The following is a 19,604-nucleotide window of genomic DNA, read 5'->3' on the forward strand; positions in this document are numbered from 1 at the left end:
AAGAAGTTTCAGATTTCTGGAAGAGTTGCATATATTTCAGGAAGTGGAAGCATGTGCATATTGCCCAACGCAAGATGGTAAGGGATGCAAAGAAGAATACCGAATCACAGGGGACAACATATAGGGAAGAGTAACCTGATAACAGTAAAATATGGCAGTGGATCATTGATGCTATTGGGCTCTTATTATATTTGTGGTCTAGGGGCTCCTGTTGAGATTGATGCATTGATGAATTCCAGGAAGTACCAGGACGTTATTCCTTAAAACTGTCTTCCTCTGTCAGGAGATTGAGCCATGGATGTACTTTTCAACAAGACAATGATCCCAAACATACATCTCATTTACAAAAAAATTGTTGCAGGACCACAAAATAAATGTTTTACAATGGCGCAATATCATCTCACTCTCGACTTAAATCCAACTGAAAACCCGTAGGTGCTGCATAAAGAAGCGGTCCAAGATCTCTCCGAAAGTGTGCATCAACTAGAGACTGGGATGTCAGACTTCACAGGAAGAGGTTCAGCGCTGTTATCCACTCAAAGGGAGTCAGCACAAAATATTGATTTGTAGGGGTGCCGATACATTTAAAATCTATTTTTTTGTGTGTGTAATGGAAATAGAGAAACCTGAAACCCCAAAGAGCAAGCAACAACAGGGTTGATACACAGTGGCTAGGATAAACTCCCTTAAAGAGCCGAAACGTAGGACGAAACCTAGAGAGTAACTCTGAGGGGTGGCCAGCAGAGGCTTCTTTCTAGCAAACTTCCCATGAATGCCGTTTTGATTTAGTGTTCTTATTGTGGAAGCTTGCTAAGTAACCTGAAATGCAGCAGAGGAGGCATGCAAATCTCCAGATATAATGTTTGGGTTTGCATTGACCTGATTTAGTATTTTTCCTGTAGCTCTTAAGAGATATTTTGGGGCTTCTGATGGATCTGTTTGAGATGGTTGTATGGCCTTACCCTCTTTCTGATGTTATCTGAGATCTCCTTTCCTCTCAGCATTGTGTGTCTTGTATTCACCTGTATGGGTAACACACCCGGTTTTCTTGTCTCTTACAGCTGTTGTGTCCTTATGAAATGTTTTGCATGAGCTGGATGTGTTCCCTGGTTAAGACATGGGTCAGTTGGAGGCTGGCTCTCTGAGAGAGGTCAATATTATGTGACCAGCTCACGGGGGGCTCCCTGTGGCAGTATCGCTCGCCTCCAGGAATAAGAGGCTAGGGAATGAGTACTCTGTGTGTGCCTCCCTTGGCCCGTCCTGGTATTCTGTCTTTTGGTGTGGGGACCACAGGTCCTTCCAGTGCACATGCCTATGTGTTTACCCGTCTTGTTGCTCTGCCAGCTCATCTGGCTCAGTGGGCCCCTCCTTTGCCTTCTTCACGTAGTCTCTTCCACCGGAAGAGGGCATAAGACGGGTGATGAATGGGATCTCAGTCATTAGTTGATAGAGTCTGGCCAGCAGATGTCCAGACTTTTTTGCAGGAGATTTTGAAGCAGGACCTTATTTTTTCCACTATTAAGTAGTATTTAGCTGCCGTTTCGACTTGTTGGTTATGTTTCTTACTGGAGCCGCCCGTCAGATTTTGTGCCTAACATGCATACTAAACCAACTACTGAAATGCATTTCTTTTTTATACTGGATATTTGTAGAATGTTGACTCAGAATCATATAAAATCATGTGTTGCTCTACTCCAAGGATGAATCAACAGATAAAAGGGGAAAGAAACCAATGTGGTTGTTTTTCAAAATATCTTTAAATAATCCCTCTTTGTTTATATTTCAGTGACTCGTGTGAGGTAGAATGTTTATGTCAACCAATGAGAGCACGCAGATGCACTTTGACATGGGCAAGCTGTTTAGATAAAATATTTGAATAACATGTATTTAGCAGCACAGCCAGTCTACAGTAGTCTGTAAGTAAGGTTCTACATTCATGTAAGGTTCTGTAATTTGACTTCCTTCGCTTTGCTGCCCCTTCCATTTTGTCCACTGACTAGAAGTATCTGCATGCTTTATGTCCTGTTCATGTGTACCATGTTTATATGGACCCGACAAGGGGTTTCCTGTGACCAGTGGTTTGTGCAATTTGCATGCTGAACGTTTAGCAGGGTACTTTCACCTTTCTGGCTTAGGGGTGCCGTGTGTTGTTCCCAATTAGTGGCACTGAAGAAACTGACCAAAAAGGTATCTTGATTTATGGCTATAACCTTTGTTCCCTGAGGGAATGAACAAGGTACCACTCCATGCAGTATCAATTGAAGTGAAGAGTGGTCCTGAAATCAGTGAATGCAGGGGTTTGTTGGGTATTTATAGCATGGGGAGTGGGGCTCCAGGGTGCTACACACCTGTAAGGCTTTTTTCTGTTTTCATAGATATGCTTGACATCACTATTCAAATTATGATTACTTTTTTTCTCCTTCCCCCTTCTGAAACCCAAGTGACAACATGCTTCTCTGAATGCCTGTCTGACATCTCTGCTTGGATGTTGGCCCACCACCTCAAGCAGACAGTGCTGTTCTATCAAAGAAGCATTTCTATCTAGCATAGCAACAACAAAGTGACTCAAGCTGTCTGTCCTCATCTCTGTCTAGATTAAAACATATTTAGTCAACAGATGCTCTTATCTGGAGCAAAGTAGTTAGTAGTAGTATCATTTTTCATAGTGTCAAACCCACAATCATAGTACTGCATGCACCACCAACTGAGCTACACATAACCCACATTTCGGTTCTTTTAACCTTTACAGATCTGCTAATTTTAGAGTACTCTAGCTTAACATCTATAAAATACATCAGAGTGTGAGTGAGCACATTTGGACTGAAATTAACTCTGTCAAATATGTTTTTTCTTGTTGTTTATTTGGACATTCAAAAATGTATGTACATCCACTACTTTTAATACATTTTTAGCTAGCATGGCTAAAATTAGCTTTAAGATTGTAATGGCCATAAAAAGAAAACATAATCATGGGTTCATTTCTTTTGTCCTGTAGACCTTGTAGACCGTATAAATATAGATTGAAAACATGAAGTTATACTTCAAGGTCAAATGTGATTTGGTTGGGATCTGGGTACGTTCTGGACACGTTCAGAGTTAATTGGGCTTACAGGTGTCCAACAGACAGAAACACATTCTCTGTGAAGTTTTTTTTAGAATCTGACGATTGTGGTAATGGTGAAACAGATGGGCAATGCCATGCAGCAGGGCTGAAGGGGGATAGTCAGATGGGAAGTCCCGACAAATATAGCTAGCCAAAGTACAGACGTGTCAATGTTCGGCTGGTTGAAGATGCCTCGTCTCCAGTATAAAATGTGAACTTGCAAGCATTAGTGAAAGAAGAGGTCTGTTGTCTTTCACCTGTGCACGTCAATCAAACCGTTTTCCTGACACCACACTTTACTCTGGTTGGCTGTTTGGTTCGAGGGACGTGACGCATCCGGCCAAATAGACATCCCATTGGAAAAGACAGTGCAACATTGGAGTGACGCAGCTTGGAATTCCCAACATTTCCAAGTTCACGATAGGAACGTTGTCTGTAAAATAATACCAACCGATTAAGATCCATCCCAGATAAAACAGGAAAATAAGCGAGGTAAGAAAATGCTATTACGAGTATTTTGTGTGGTTAATGCGTAGCTATTCCAAGCGGAAGAGACCGCTTATTACATTGCGGAAAGTGATTGCATGAAGCGCAGGCTTCTTTGTTTACCATGGGCAGTTAACCAAAGTAAACTGCCTAGTGGCTACAAACATTTCTTTCCAGTGAGTTGGGTGTCATGACTACAACTCTTACTTTACTTCTCACCTGAGCCACCACTCGCCTGAAATGTAGTACTTAAAAATAACATGTCGTACTGATTTAATCAGACTATTCCAAAGCCCTGTTTTTGTTAGCAAGCTAACAACTAGCTTCCAGCCTCAGTGCAAAACTGGAGCTGACCATTTTTGGTCATTTCTGAACGCCGCAGCCACGGTGAAAAACATTTTAGTGATGTTCCAATCAGGCAATGAAATCTGTTTTAAACCATGTCCAACAATTTCCATTTATCATGGTTGTGCAATTTCTGAAGTTTAAAAAATTTACCTTCATCTTCTTGGGGCTAATAAGCTACAGATAGATTGCTCTTAATTTTATCATGGAGATTATTCACTGTTGAACAAAGGTTTTGACTGCAATTCTGTGTAATTCTGTGTAAGTTCTGGTATAATATACAATGTGTATATGCATGTCACAGTTCATTTTATTATTTTTTAGGATGCTTTATTTGGCCTATATGAATCCACATTGTTAAAATGCATGATCATGCATGTATGTGTACATTGTGAAAACATTACAAGATATTTGTTAATTCATTACAAATTGAGCAAATCTGTGTTCTCTACAGAAAAAGTTGTTGTTGTTCTGCTGAGCCTCAAGGGGGCAATGTCTGACAACAGCAGCAGCACAGGCAGCAGTCGCAGCAGCCGCAGTGGCTCCTCTACTAACAGTTGGACCATGCTGTCCCCAGAGGTAAAATGGACACCCTCCATCAACCTTTGGTTGATAAAGTACAGATTTATTGTCTTTACTTGTTGGTGCTTGCCTGTAATATCAAATAAACCAATAGAGAAGTCACAACTGAAAATCTTCCACCATCTGGCATGCCAGGCACACTCAAGCAAATTATCTAAGTATCTTTAATCCTGGTCTGGCACCAACACAGTGCCAACTGCTACCACAGAATAGGCGGATCACCACAGCAGTGCTTTGAATTTCAGATTAGTATTCAGAGCTGTGAGTTTTGTTATTTCCACTTTGCCAATGTTGTCTGTTGCAATGTTCATGGTTGAGTGAATTGACAGCGAGGTGAAAAACATAGTCAGAGACAATGAGATCCCTATCCACAATTTTCAGGAAGCTGCTGAGAGCATGGGCCCTGTGGATGATGGGACTGAGAGTCTAGGTGATGTACCTAGTTTGTCAGAGGAAGTCGCAGGTACCTGCAGTTTTATCTCACTCTTATATCTGGATGTTTTATAATAGTCATGGCATTAATATAATGTTGACTTATGTGTGTGTTAAACCGTTATTGCTCCATGTTTGAGGCACATACTGACAAGATCACTAGAGGAGATCCTTTCTATTAACAATAATCTCACTGGTAATAAGCTAGCTAGGTTTCTGTTATAGTTCTGTATGCTGTGATTGTACATTAAGTGTAATATTAGAATTCAAAATATATATATTTTTAATCTATACCTGACACGCAAGTGTCTTAATTGCTTTAAACATAAGTGTATAGTTATGATTTAAGCAAAACTGAAGACTACCACATGGTATTACAGTATGTGTGTAATAATCTATAACTCCTGTTATGTTGTTGTTCCAGGGGCAATCGTGGAGTCTAAGCCATATGAACAAGAGATTCCAGTAGAAACTGTGCTGTCTGAAGAGGGTCAACAGGTCTGTACTGTGAGTGCCTGATAACCACGCTTCTTTCCTAGAGAATCATTCTCACATTTTTGATAGGGTTAACTAGATAATTAATCAGTAAGTCAGTGCTGTACCATGATATCACTGGTGAATGGTGTTTGGTCAACAGCCTATTTACTTGGGATTGTATTCATGCTATGGCCTTGCTTTGTTTGTCTTATGGCTGTTTGTACAATTAGCATATTTGTTTGAGAAAAATCAATATTTTAGTTATTATTATTATTACCCAGTCATAAATTATTTGCAATTTAGCCAAAATGTCTGGTTGTTCATTTATCCAAAGTGGTAGCCAACTTAAGCTACCTCAGTCACTCCGCTACCTGAATTGATGTGTCCTTGCCAGCATTTATTTTTAAGCATTTCTTCTGTTGGCATTTGCTTTAATGTGTTTGTGATGATTAATATAATGTTGATGCATTAGTTTGCTTGGCTCATAAATGTTTTATCATCTGCACAGTCAATCAATCAGTCAAATGTATTTTTTAAAGCAGTTTTTTATATTAGCAGTTGTCACAGTGCATTTACAGATACCCAGCCTGAAACCCTAAAGAGCAAGCAACAAGAGTTAATCCACAGACTTTTGGAAAATTTTAATTAACTTTCTAAATCCAAACCCTCCTGACTAAGTTACCATGAGCGAACAGTAAGTACAGATCATTGATCATGCAAAACCACTGATGTGGCACAAAAAGTAAGGTACAATTACAATGTTCTCCTGGCACAACCATGAGAGGACTGGCCACCCCTTAGAGACTGGTTCCTCTCTAAATTTCTTAAGTGCACTTGTTAAAAACTAATGACACCTTGTGGACAATGTTATTTCATTTTTTTTAGATGCATGTATTTGAGCTAAATCAAAACAAGTGCAAATGCTTAGAAATTAATTGGAGAGTAACTTCGTAGGATCCAATCTCCCATAAAGAAAAAATAAAGAAGCGTATATAAGTTTCTAGTACCTCTAGGGTAAAATCTAGGGATATACAGGCTTCTCCTGCTGCAGTCAGTGTTGAAGTGCATGTCAACTAAAAGAAAAAGACTACACAAACTTGGCCTAAGTGGGAGGTCAGAAAGGAAGATGCGTTTACTCTCAAAACGAATATTAAAACACTGCTGACATTTCCCAGACAGTACCTGAGTAAAAAACAAAACGGGAACAATGTGCTCTGGACAGAGGAGTCAAAGGTGGAGTTGTTTTGCCAAAATGCCAGATGCTATGTTTGCTGGAGAGAAAAAAAACTGCATTTGAACTGAAGAACCTCATACGAATTGTTAATCATGGAGGCAGTGGCATTATGGTTTGGGGCAGCTTTGCTGCCTCAGGGGCTGGCCAACTTGCCATCTTTAAGTTGCCCATTAATTCCATATTGTACTAGAGAATTCTTGAGGAGAATGAGGCCACGTGTCGAAAGGCTAAAGTTAATGCAAACATGGATCTTGCAACAGGACAATAATCCAAAACACACAAGCAAAGCTAGAACAGAATAGTTCAAAAAGGATAAATGGAGGGTTGAGGAAAGGTGAAAGCCCAGATCCTGGGTAATGCTGTGGCAGGACTTGAAGCAGACCGTCCATGCCAGAAAGCCCTCGGACATGACACCGTTGAAGCAGTACTGTAAAGTAGCGTGGGCAAAATATCCTCCCAGTCCATGTAAGACACTGATAGTTACATGAAACTTCTACATGAAGGTATTTCAGGGGGGCTGCACCCGCTATTGAAGCTAGGTATGTACTGCGTTTATGTTCATTTTAATTGCTGAATGATTTTAAAGTAAAAAAAAAAAAAAGACTTGTTATAATGGAGTATCTTTATCAATGAATATGATTGGGATTTAGATCCTATATCTATGAGTACAAAAATCGTCCAAGGGGTTTTCTTTTTCAGATGACTGTGCATAATGGTTATGTGCTTTATAATGTCTTGTAGTTATAACCCATTATTACCAGTGATTTAAGACCTGAACTTTTATTCTACCCTGATTTCTAAGGTTTGCCAGGAAACTGAACCTGCTCCCTCCGAGGGTCCCGTCCCCTCCAGCCCCACCCTGTTAAGCCCATTCGCGACGAGCAATGTTCCCCTTGACCCTGACCCAGAGAGTCACCCTGAGCCCCCTATTATCCATAACATGGTGACTAGCTCCCCCACTGACAATGAGCAACTCTCCAACATGCCCTTTGTCACTCACGTCAACCCGGTTGGGCCACTAGAGGCTCATTTCACAGAACCACCCCCCTTCGAGGTTGAGGATGAGCTTGAGATGAGCCCCGCCCGCGAGAGCCCAACCCTAGCTAGCCACGTTGAGACAAGCCCTGCCCCTGAGAGTCATACCCAAGAAAGTAGTGCCCCTAGTGTCGAACCTGACACAAGCATTCATATGAAAACTCCCACCCCAACCGCCCCCCCGTCTGACATTGGTCCTGTAACAGAGAGCTCTGTGGACCTTCTAAGCTCCTCCCCAGAAACCACTGTCACTCAAGAAAACCTCGCCGCTGACAGGCCTTCTGAGACCACTGGTTCTGTTGATAAGGCAGAAGAGCCGTTATTGGAAAAGGACGACACAGAATTGCCTGAAAAAGAGACTGATGTACCAGAGGATAAAGGTACGGATAAAACACGTTCTACATGCGCCGCAGTAGGACGTTTGAAAAGGACTCATGGATATAACAAGCCCTATAATAACACCGAGTGTCATGCATGCAAGAAAGTCCTTGTTGTGATTTTGTTCTCTCACTGCTTATTATCTGTCTGTCTTACTAGAATCTCCCTGTAGCTTTGACCTTGGGAGAGCTGACACGAGCGCAGAGCAAGGGGACGGACTACGGAGGCGAAACGTGGCACCATTGATGAACACGTCAGAAGATGAGGATGAGGAGGAGGTGGAATTCAAACTCGTCGAACGGAAAGAGGAAAAAAGAGGCTTGTCGATCAACGTGTGCATTGTGGGTGCATTGGTTCTGCTCTGTCTAGGGTCCCTGTTCCTTTCTGGTGAGTTATTTTAGGCCCCCTGTTCAGAGTAAACCAGATTTGGATAGTTTAATTTATTAGATTGTATTTAGCTTGATGAATTAAATATTTCACAATATACTCTTAAGCACTGCCATGTTATTATTCTCACAATAAAACTGTATTGCTTCTGTATCTAGTAATAATCCATGTCATCACTGTTTCAATGTGCAGCCTAAAGGACTTGAAATGTATCTTGACAGTTAACATCTTTCATGATTCTAAAATCAAGATGAGGAGTTTAAAGTGGTCCACTGTTGACATTGTGTCACAAAAAGCTATGCCTTAATGTTTTTTTTTTAATTAACTACTGTAGCTTTACTCAAGTGCTTCTGCACCTCTAATAGCCAATATTAGTGTGATTTGACTGATGTGCTGGTACCTTCCCTGATCTAGATGACAGTTAGTCTGTTAAAAAATAGATGGTAAGGCTGGCTTTTACACCGGCTAATTTCCGTGCTCACAAGCACTTATCCTGCCTCACCTGTTTGTGCACTGCTCATGGCAGCTTTTCTGTAGTATAGATGCACATTGCAGAGAATCCACAATGGCTACAGATTATTTTGTTTTGCCAAGTTGAGGAAATTTCCCAAGGTTATTCTGTTCTGGCCAAGGTCAGCTGAAAGACTTCTGTTTTTCATGCTCCTCTTAATTAGGGACTGATTTAGACCTGAGATACCAGGTGTGTGTAACTATTAGGTAGAAACAACCATGAACAGAGTTGAATAGCCCTGACATAACCCAAGATGGGGATCCCATTTAGTCAGGAATGCAAATGGTCAACAATTTCCTGTTCTGGTTGGATCTGTTCTTTTGTATGCTAAAATTGTAAAGTGTACATACACATGTAATAATATACAGTATGTTAAAGTTTTGAACCACATTTTAAAACTTATCTTTTTTGACAGACGACTCTGACGAGCTGAGCGAGGCAGAACAAAAACAGGTATTTTCCTACATTGTCAGTCATGGCTGGTATCAAGTGGGTTTGAGTGGTCTAGCGGTCTAATCTTATTCTGAAACCAGTCTACTGCCCTTTCAACGCATTTCAATGACTGTGTTTTGTATTCTGCTGAACAGGACTGGCTAAATGATCCTCAGGAAATGAAGGAGATTATGGAGAAACTGATGCAAGAAAACCAGCACATTTCCCAGTTAGAAAATCAGCTCCAGGTCAGCTTGTGAAACAGAAAAAATGTTTTTTAATACTGTTCATTTCTTTAATAAATGTTTGGTCCCCCCTTCCACCTTACAGACCCATGAAGAGGAACTTGACTCTGCACTAAATGCTGGATTATCAATGGGTACTGAAAATGAAAAAAGAGACCTGGAGCAAGAAAACATTGAGTTAAAAGAAGAGCTGTCATCCCTGCCTGGCCTTAAGGAGGAACTGGTGATGCTAAGGGCCAGAGTGACAGAGCTGTCTCAACTCACAGCAGGTACCGTGTTTTCATTTCCCCTATCAATGAATTACTGCTCTTTTTTCGTTATTAATAATTCCTTTAACAAGAACTCAACCTTATTTTTAATTAGTCAGTGGTGGAAGAACCTGAAATTCCAAAGGCTTCAAAAAGTACTGCTGTATATACTGTCAAAAAATTTGCTGATATAAAATGTCCCTAATGCACAAAAAGCTTATTTCTCTCAAATGTTTGACATTTGGGGACATCCCTGTTAGTGTACATTTATACTTATAAAAACTGTAACCCAGTGAAGTCTTTAAAGTTGTTGCATTTATATTTCTCTTCAATATATTTAAGAATTTACCTATTTTTCCTGAATTCACTGCCCTCAGTTTAAAATTGTTTCTGTGAACTGTTTGGTCCAGTGGAGCTTTAACTAGTGGCATGACTCTCCGCTTCAAAATTTAAAGACCCTATGGTAGCTGTTTGCTGGAACTATGTTATATGTTTAATGTATGTCTTATTTTAGCCAACCTGGACACATCCCAGCCACCATCGAACCCAACACCACCCTCTACCGGCCAAATGGGAAAGAAGAACCAGACCAGTGCCACTTCAGGGCCCGAGAGGAGGGAACTAAGAGAGGAGGTCAGGGTAAAGGAAGAACTTAAGAGGCAGAAGGTGCTTTTGGAGGAGAGCAAGAAAAGACTTGAGGGCATGAAAAAAGATGGGGGGCATAAGATGGATGGAGAGTACCAGAAGAAGGTGAGGGAGAGCCTGGCTGAGATCCAGGAGAGACTAAGTGAGCAGGTGGAGAGGATGGGGAAGAGGAGTGAGGGCAAGCGGAAGTCATGGGACAACAGGACCAAGCAGGATGGGAAGAAAGGCAAGGAAAATGTTAAAGACCACTGGAAAAAGGATAAGGATTGGAAGGGAGAGAAGCACTGGAAACACGGCAAAGACAAGAGCGAGGGAGGACGAAAGGACTCTCATAAAGAGGCCTGGCGAAAAAAACAGGATGATTGGGAGAGAAAGAAGGATGATCGCAGGATGGACCGGGATAAAAGAAAGCAGGAGAGGCCCTGGCAGTCCAGGAAAGAGTACAAGAAGGAGTCCAATCGTCAGCATCAACATCACCACCAGCCCCAGTATGACCACACCAGCTTCTGGAATCACCAGGAAGAGAAACTCAGACGCAACGTTCGTCCCCTGGCAGGCTGCAGCGGTGCTGAAGACTGCGCTAAACAGGAAGGCCTCTTCCCTGTGGAATTGTCTGAATTTGAGGAGTTGTTGGATGGATACCTGAGCAAGCTGGAGAGGGCCTCGCCGGAAAGCAAAACTGAGCTCCTGAAGCTGACCGCCCAGTTTTTTCAAGATGGTGTGTTTGTACATGACAAAATTCTCTTTAGCGACTTCGCTGAAGATGTTGCAGACATTTTAGAGGACATGGCAGACATTCTGGAGGTGGATGGTCAGGATGACGAAACCCTCAAAGAGGAAATGGAGGAGTTTGAGCGTGAAGCTTTATGGAAATTTGCAGCCACTGTATAGATAACCAAGTTGTGGAGAAATTAATGGAACACTAAGATACAGCAACATCTCTATGTGATGATTTACAACAGTTGTAGTTGTTGTAGCCGGACTGTAGCTGTCCCTCACTCTGCATCTGTAATTAGCTGAGTCGTACTTGTCTCCAGGGACTGAGTTGTAACTTACCTGTCAGTTCATGTCCTGTCAGCAATGCTGCATCCTACATGTTGAAAGTTGTTAAACAGTCGATTCACCTATTGAGTTTAGCACTAATAAAATGCAACATTACAGTTCAAGATAAAAACAGGGTCAGACAAAAAGCATGATCAAATCTAGTTAAATCAGTTCTGTATCAGCTCTGCAAACATACACTTTTGTGTACTTACCAGACTTCAGGTTTCTGGGGTTCACTATTTGTCTTACCCTTTAAGTTAAACTGTCTGTTTTTAGCAGAACTGTGCAGAAAACATTCTGGAACATTTAATGAAAGCAGAAAGTATTCTGCCAAGATATGACTGATGCCCATTGCTGCTGCCTCAGTCTCTTTGGCATGTTGTGTTTTTTTTCTTTTTCTTATTCACACTGAGACCATAATTGTTCCTGATATGGCATAGATTAGTTAAAATATATCTCAAAGTACTATGCTGTGCTGTGTTAGCCGTGAACATACAAATGAAGATGTATTAGGTCATACAGAATGTGTCCAACCGACTATGGTGTTCAAAAACACAAATTGACACCTTTCAGTGAGCTGTGTTATCAGATTCATTTTTCTATGTTACTGTGATTAGTCTGATTTGTCTATAAGAAAAGTATATCTGCAGTTTTTCACGAAATGCCATTTGCATTGAGATTGCAGCAAATGTAAGTGAAACCAAGTAAAAGGTACAAGTCATTTTAATGACATCAAAATGTTTCTATCATCAACGATGGGGGATGACTTAAGGTCTCTACCCTCACTTCATTTGGTTTCGAAACTGTAAATTTCAATTGTAAAGCTATTGAGAGGAAAATATATTTAGCTTTCACTTAATGTTTGACCATCCCAAAACTGAATATGCTCATGTTGAGGAAATTACCACAGGTGAGACCAGTCTGAACACTCAAGTTGAACCCCTGATTTAATAGGAAACAGACCCCCCCCCCCCCCCCCCCCCCAAACACCCTCTCAGAGACCTTGGCTTTACGCACTTATGGTGAGCCAAAAATAAAGGCCTAATGCATTGTTTAATATATGAAATATGAAAAGTTTCAACACACATAGTCCAGAATGTCTGTAACAAGATATGTTATTCTTTCAACTTAGCCGATATTCTTCGGTTAGCCAATTAGCAGTTATTCCCACGAAACAGATATTCAGTTGAATCGATAAGATTATCCATCCGGGTCACGGCACCATGCTGTAAGAAATTCAGTCATTTGTATAAGTGTTGAAATAATGATCACGTTCCCGGTTGTCAAGGGAGCGAGTAATTCAATTATTTATTGTAGCATTTGATAGTCTATTGTTCATGATGTTACAAACTCGATCTTACAAACTCGATCTCAAAGAAACGTCCGGTCGTCCTGTACTTTATAGACATCGCAATCCAGAATACACAACACAGTACTGTAAGGCAATTAGCTGACTACTGTCGCGCTTTGACTGAACGTGACTTCCTGTGTACGGATAAACTGATGTTCTGTTGTAATCTAAACATAACAGGCATACATTCATACAATTCTACAGCTGATTCTTAATTAAACTACACACAAACTGACTTTCTTAGGATTTTCAAAATGTTATTCATAGAATGGACTTTTTGAGGAAGAATTGTTCAAATTTAAAAAATGTTTTTAAAGGTGTGTTTGAGACAAATAATCAAAGGTGGCAGATTTGAAATGTTGGCGTTACCCAATAGCATTGAAAGACAAACTGTTATTTGTATGTTGCATTAATTATTATAATTTGAAAACATTTTGTTTGCTCAATTAGATATTTTCCTTTTCACTTAAATGTATTCCTAATTTTATTTATTACTTGTCATGTTTTTTGATACAAATATCATCAAGCAATGGACCATTCTATGGATTACAATTTGTGACAAACCCAAAAAAAAAAAAGTTCTAGTTTTTTGAGGAATCACCCAGTGGAAGTAATGTGTGTTCCTTTACAACAGTTTAATCTGTGCACATTTTAGGATGACCGTTTCTTCATGTTTTCATGTTTCGGTTGTCACACACTAAATGAATTACATTATTATTGGTTTTCCAGATATTTAATTTAGGTTTTCAAAGGTTATTCCTATATTTTTTTTAAGGAAAGACATTGTGCCCTAAATAACACACAACCATTTTAACAATTAACCAACATTAGATGTTTAAGTTGAAAGTGTCCCAGACCATACAGAATGTGAAATAACCAGCTTAGGTTTCTGGTGTTTTACTTCATGGAGATTTTGTTTTTGCCAGCTGTGTGCCTTTATAACTTGGTATTTGAAGGCAACTAAAGTGGTTTGATTTGGTAAGCTTAAGAATTCAAGCTACATACCTTACCTTGATTATCTATGATTTTTGGACTTTTATGACAAGCAAACATTTTGGAGTTTTCTCCATTTGTGCATTAGATCTATTAAGCAATCAATGTAAATGTTTATGCATTTTTCAAGCTTTTCAACCAAAGAAGTGTAGCGCTGACAATGTCCATATTGATATGGATAGACTTAATAATAAACAACTTGACAGAACTGAATAACTCGAAAAGGAGCATAAACTTGAAATGCACACAATACAGAGGATATAAAAATACTTCATTTAGAGATTTCAGTTGTTTATCTAGGTTTTACTTTGTCAGGACCTGTCGTAGTTGAATATTTTAATTGCTATACGTACAGAAATTCCCAAATCAGGTGCAGTGTACAATTCTGAGTTAAACAATGTGTAGTCCTAGTCTGTGTAGCAATTTCTACCTTTAACATCTTTGAACTTTTAAGTTAAAATAAATAAAACAAATACAATTCTTGCAAGAGGATGCATGTTGTAATTTTTATGTCTTAAGAAATGTTTTCATCTATGTCAAAGTATGCCTTACCTAAGGTTATAGGCAGAGGAAAGGGAAGTGCTAAAATGTACTGATTGAATGTACGTATTTTAAAGATACAGTGGGGAGAACAAGTATTTGATACACTGCCGATTTTGCAGGTTTTCCCACTTACAAAGCATGTAGAAGTAATTTTTATCATAGGTACTCTTCAACTGTGAGTTACGGAATCTAAAACAAAAATCCAGAAAATCTCATTGTATGAGTTATAAGTATTTGATACATCAGAAAAGCAGAAATTAATATTTGGTACAGAAACCTTTGTTTGCAATTACAGAGATCATACATTTCCTGTAGTTCTTGACCAGGTTTGCAAACACTGCAGCAGAGATTTTGGCCCACTCCTCCATACATACTTCTCCAGATCCTTCAGGTTTCAGGGCTGTCACTGGGCCATATGGACTTTCAGCTCCCTCCAAAGATTTTCTATTGGGTTCAGGTCTGGAGACTGGTTAGGCCACTCCAGGACCTTGAGATGCTTCTTACGGAGCCACTCCTTAGTTTCCCTGGCTGTGTGTTTCGGGTCGTTGTCATGCTGGAAGATTCAGTCACGACCCATCTTCAATGCTCTTACTGAGGGAAGGAGGTTGTTGGCCTTGATCTCGCGATACATGGCCCCAACCATCCTCCCCTCAATACTGTGCAGTCGTTCTCTCCCCTTTGAAGAAAACATCCCCAAAGAATGATGTTTCCACCTCCATGCTTCACGGTTGGGATGGTGTTCTTGGGGTTGTACTCATGCTTCTTCTTCCTCCAAACACGGCGAGTGGAGTTAAGACTAAAAAGCTCTATTTTTGTTTCATCAGACCACATGACCTTCTCCCATTCCTCCTCTGGATCATCCAGATGGTCATTGGCAAACTTCAGACGGGCCTGGACATGCGCTGGCTTGCGCAGGGGGATCTTGCGTGCGCTGCAGGACTTTAATCCATGACGGCATAGTGTGTTACTAATGGTTTGCTTTGAGACTGTGGTCCCAGCTCTCTTCAGGTCATTGACCAGGTCCTGCTGTGTAGTTCTGGGCTGATCCTTCACCTTCCTCATGACCATTGATCCCCCACTAGGTGAGATCTTGCATGGAGCCCCAGACCAAGGGAGATTGACGTCATCTTGAACTTCTTCCATTTTTTTAATAATTGCACCAACAGTTGTTGCCTTCTCACCAAGCTGCTTGCCTATTGTCCTGTAGCCCATCCCAGCCTTGTGCAGGTCTGCAATTTTATCCCTTACACAGCTCTACATGCTTTGCAAAATCAGCAGGTTATCAAATACTTGTTTTCCCCACTGTATGTAAGAAACAAAAAAAATGCACAAGACAATACATTCACATCTCCATTAGCACTGCACTGTCCTAAATGGCATCCTATTCCCCTTGTAGTAGTTCTTGCTGTGAAGGTTGTTATACCTAACTTACATTCGAAATCTTCCCCACACCTGTTCAAATTGAAGATTTAGGGCCTTCATGCTAGACCTAGCAACATACTGAACAGCATTCCCATGAACACTGATGTAATACCACCATGAACGTTCAGATGTTTCACAAAGAAATATTTTACATAGACACATCTATTTGTAGACATTCACTCCTGGATCACAGCAGTATTTCATGATACAGCATTTTCCCTCAAACAATGATTTAATCATGGTTAGTTTTAAGATGTTATGTATACATTCATCCATGCTGATTGTTTTGATTTAGGAACCTGATTAGATTTAGCTGACATACAAGGTATGCATGAATCCTCAACCTTTTAGTAAAAGTCAACCTCTACTGAAAATAAAATGTTGAGATCTTGACAAAATATTGAGTTAATGACAGACTTTTCTGTTTATTGTTCCCCAATTCATGTCAGTTTAAATACACAAATTGCTAATATAAAGCAAACCAGTTACTTCAAAACTTTGAAGCCAATAAACATGTACTTTTTTGTTGCAGATAGAACATTCTAGTCTCAAGGTCACGATGACTTTATTACCTTCAAATAAACATGTTTCTGTTTTTTAGATATGCAATAAACCTTATGTGCATTTGGGGCGTGGGGTGCCTGTACAGTTTCCAGAAGGTGCAATGGAAAATTGACTACTAGTTTAGAATATCTTAATGAATGATGAGGGACAAGCGGGTGAGTTATTGTTTTCTTTCCGCTGATGCTTGCATGATCAAGGAGGGATGGAGAGAATAAAAGAGGGAAGGGACAAAAGGAGAGATCCCATGAACTGCTGCAACCACATTATACCTCAACTGAAGTCCATCAGGTAAGACTTAGTACTTGTTTTCCTCTAATACCCCTCAGTCTCTAATTTCTGAACCTTTTCCCAAGGTTTTCCATATTTATTATATATTTTTAATCATATTTCTGTTGTATTATTTGATTTATTTCCCATGTGTGTCTTGACTTGTAAATGTAAGATCAAATAAAAATATATTGATATAGAATAAACCACACCAAACTTGTTTTTGCTCTCCTTGTGTGTTTTACAGTCAGCACCTCCAAACTCAATACAATGGAATCTGCTATCAATGTCCTTGTCTCCCAGTTTAAGACCTTTGCTGGAAAGGATGGATCCTCTAACACCCTGAGCAAAGCCGAGTTCAGCAGCCTGGTGGCTTCTCAACTTCCCACATTTGTCAAGGTAATTTTTAGGCTCATTCTACTTGTCCCAGAACATAGCGCTTTGGTCCTGGGACTAAATTAGGGTACTACCAAGTTAATAGGGTGCCATGCACAATGCATAGTTAATCCTCTTCAGACGCCATTGTGCAATATGCACTTATCTTATAATAAGCTATTTAACGCTGTATCATTTTTTAGGTGAATACTTTTTTTCGATACCATTTCTATTGCTATTGTTGAGCATGCCTACTTCAACACACACTCAAAAAGTAGTGTACTATATGGAATAGGATGCCATTTTGGAATTTTGACTGCTATTTGCTGTTGCATGCTCACCAGAGTAGTTATTGCATACATGGTCTTCCATTTCTTCTGCAAACAATACCATGTGATGCAAGTTTCGGATGCTCATACTAATTATTTGTATTATCTATATTATTCACTTCTGACCAATAGAGGGCAGAGTTAGCTTTTCATTCCCCAGTCTGGGCCTGAATGGGTCACTGTCCTTTCTCTCCTTTCTGACTGCCTGCAGAACGCCAGCGATCCGAGTGTGATTGAGCAGCTCATGGGCTCATTGGATGAAAATAACGATGGAGAGCTGACATTCCTGGAATTCTGGCAGCTAATTGGAAAACTAGCCAACAAGCAAGGGGGCTTTTAGCCAATGAAAACACTGTGGGGCTGGATTGAAGAGTCTGTAGAATTGTGCAACCCGCTGCAGTCCAATTCTATTATCCCTGTGTTTATGATGATCACTGCTAGTTACCAGAGCCACAAAGTCATTCCATGCCTATTTCTAAAACACCTCTTTTTAAACCTAACCTTAACCCTAACTACACTGCTAACCTTATAACCCCTAGCCCTAACCTTAAATTCATGATTTATTTTCATTTAAGAGACATATTTGACTTTGTGGTTGTTTTATCTACTGGGGTCCTATTGCTTATCTGAATTTGCATGCATCTGTATTTGATTTATCCCAAAGCAAGCAACATTTCAGATAAATTAATAAAGAATAATTTGTCAAACCTCTGCATTTTGCCCTTATCCCATTTTTCAGATTTCTGCGACTATTTCAACCCACTAAATCCCACAATTATTTTATCAAACATCTGCAATAGTTATGTTCCTGCTTTTTTTGTAAATGATATTTCTTTTTTTCAAATCATAGTGTGAAGTGAGGTGAACTGGTTCTACTCATTATGCATAACATGTAAACCCTGTTACCAAATAGCTAGAAATGTGTTAACATTTCTTATTATTTTGTGAAACATACATTTCATTTACCTTGTCATAAAAAGATTGTTAATATAAAAACCTCCAGCCAGTCCATTTTATTGGAACATACTAAAGCCCTCTTGTATTTTTTATGCAGTGATAGTGCACTCTGTCTGCAATCTTTTATGAGATGCAAACATGTTCTTTATGACTGAATGTGAAATATTAGGTAAAGGTAATAGTTATACTACCAACAAAAATTTACTCTTTGTTGAATGACTCATCTCGTCATAAATCCCCTTCTTCCTTTTGTCTTATTTGGTTCAGTGGCCTTTATTATATGACATCCATTACTCAGACACAAACTGGTCATCTGGCAATTCTGGCAAATGATAGATGGGCTGGTACATCTTTATTTCAGTGGGTGTCTAAATTAGCCCTTTTGCTTCACTGGAATACCTCATGGGATTTACTTTGTTGCCTAGATTGGGAAATGGCCAGATTTTTGTATTTTTTTTGTCCATCTAGCCCTGTCCACTACCCTCTTGTATATTCACTCATTAGGTGAGGCTTCATTACAACCTTGATATAATTTCTAGAATTGTACTGTAACCCTACTCTGCTAGCACAACACCAGGCCCACTGATCGTATTCCATAGCGGTGCATATTGCCTATAAAATGCTGCTTTGCCAAGCATTGCAGATTTATGTAAATGCAGTCTATCATCACAGTGTCTCCATTACCAGTTTTACCATATGTCAACAAGTTAAATACAAAAGACCTGCTTGGTGTCTGTACAAACACTGCCTGTCCTCTGTCTTTCATTGTTTCATTGGGTGTGATTTTTTTAGTTAATGTATTTGTATTTATGGTGATTACAGGATTACAAAACCCACTGAAAAGTCTAGACACTGTGTGTGCTCAAAATAAGACTGGAAAGAAAATGGTGCACTACACTACTCTGTACGGAATGTCATCCATTTGGGACCCACACACTGCTATTTTATCTGGCAAGCTCACCGGCTGTCTTATAAGCATAGAACCTTCCATTTTTTGCCCTGCTAAAACTTTGCCTGTTTTATTTGAATTATTTAAGAGAAACTCAATGGGATATGTTCATCCAGAGAAATTTACAGGAGCAATTAGTGTTAAGTTCCTTGCTAAAGGGTGCAACATATTTTTGATCTTGTTAGCTCAGGGATTTGAACCGGTGACCTTTTTGGTTAATTGCCCAATTCCCTAACTACTAGGCTATCTGCTGAACCCCTCAAAACAGGT

At 39.8% G+C, this 19,604-nt stretch overlaps 2 protein-coding genes across 3 annotated transcripts; both read left to right on the forward strand.

The window, feature by feature from the left end:
• The first annotated feature begins 3,328 nt into the window (after positions 1–3,328).
• On the forward strand, positions 3,329–14,415 carry pbxip1a (pre-B-cell leukemia homeobox interacting protein 1a). 2 transcript variants are annotated; one of them, XM_010902078.5, is made up of 10 exons: positions 3,329–3,595; positions 4,389–4,513; positions 4,898–4,979; positions 5,373–5,455; positions 7,462–8,074; positions 8,232–8,459; positions 9,386–9,423; positions 9,558–9,650; positions 9,733–9,916; positions 10,410–14,415. In XM_010902078.5, exons 2-10 carry the CDS (start codon positions 4,427–4,429, stop codon positions 11,429–11,431), a joined length of 2,430 nt encoding a protein of 809 aa, XP_010900380.4. In that variant the 5' UTR covers positions 3,329–3,595; positions 4,389–4,426; the 3' UTR covers positions 11,432–14,415. The 2 variants fall into 2 exon arrangements, with proteins under 2 accessions (XP_010900380.4, XP_010900381.4); XM_010902079.5 differs by having other exon boundaries at positions 5,373–5,446.
• A 2,237-nt stretch (positions 14,416–16,652) lies between these two features.
• On the forward strand, positions 16,653–19,129 carry s100a11 (S100 calcium binding protein A11). Its single transcript, XM_010902077.3, has 3 exons — positions 16,653–16,745; positions 16,972–17,123; positions 17,640–19,129. The coding sequence occupies exons 2-3, from the start codon at positions 16,995–16,997 to the stop codon at positions 17,766–17,768; spliced, it is 258 nt and encodes an 85-aa protein (XP_010900379.1). The 5' UTR covers positions 16,653–16,745; positions 16,972–16,994; the 3' UTR covers positions 17,769–19,129.
• Positions 19,130–19,604: the final 475 nt, after the last annotated feature.

The sequence above is a fragment of the Esox lucius genome, chromosome 10, assembly GCF_011004845.1.
Source record: "Esox lucius isolate fEsoLuc1 chromosome 10, fEsoLuc1.pri, whole genome shotgun sequence".
In the NCBI taxonomy this organism is placed as follows: Eukaryota; Metazoa; Chordata; class Actinopteri; order Esociformes; family Esocidae; genus Esox; species Esox lucius.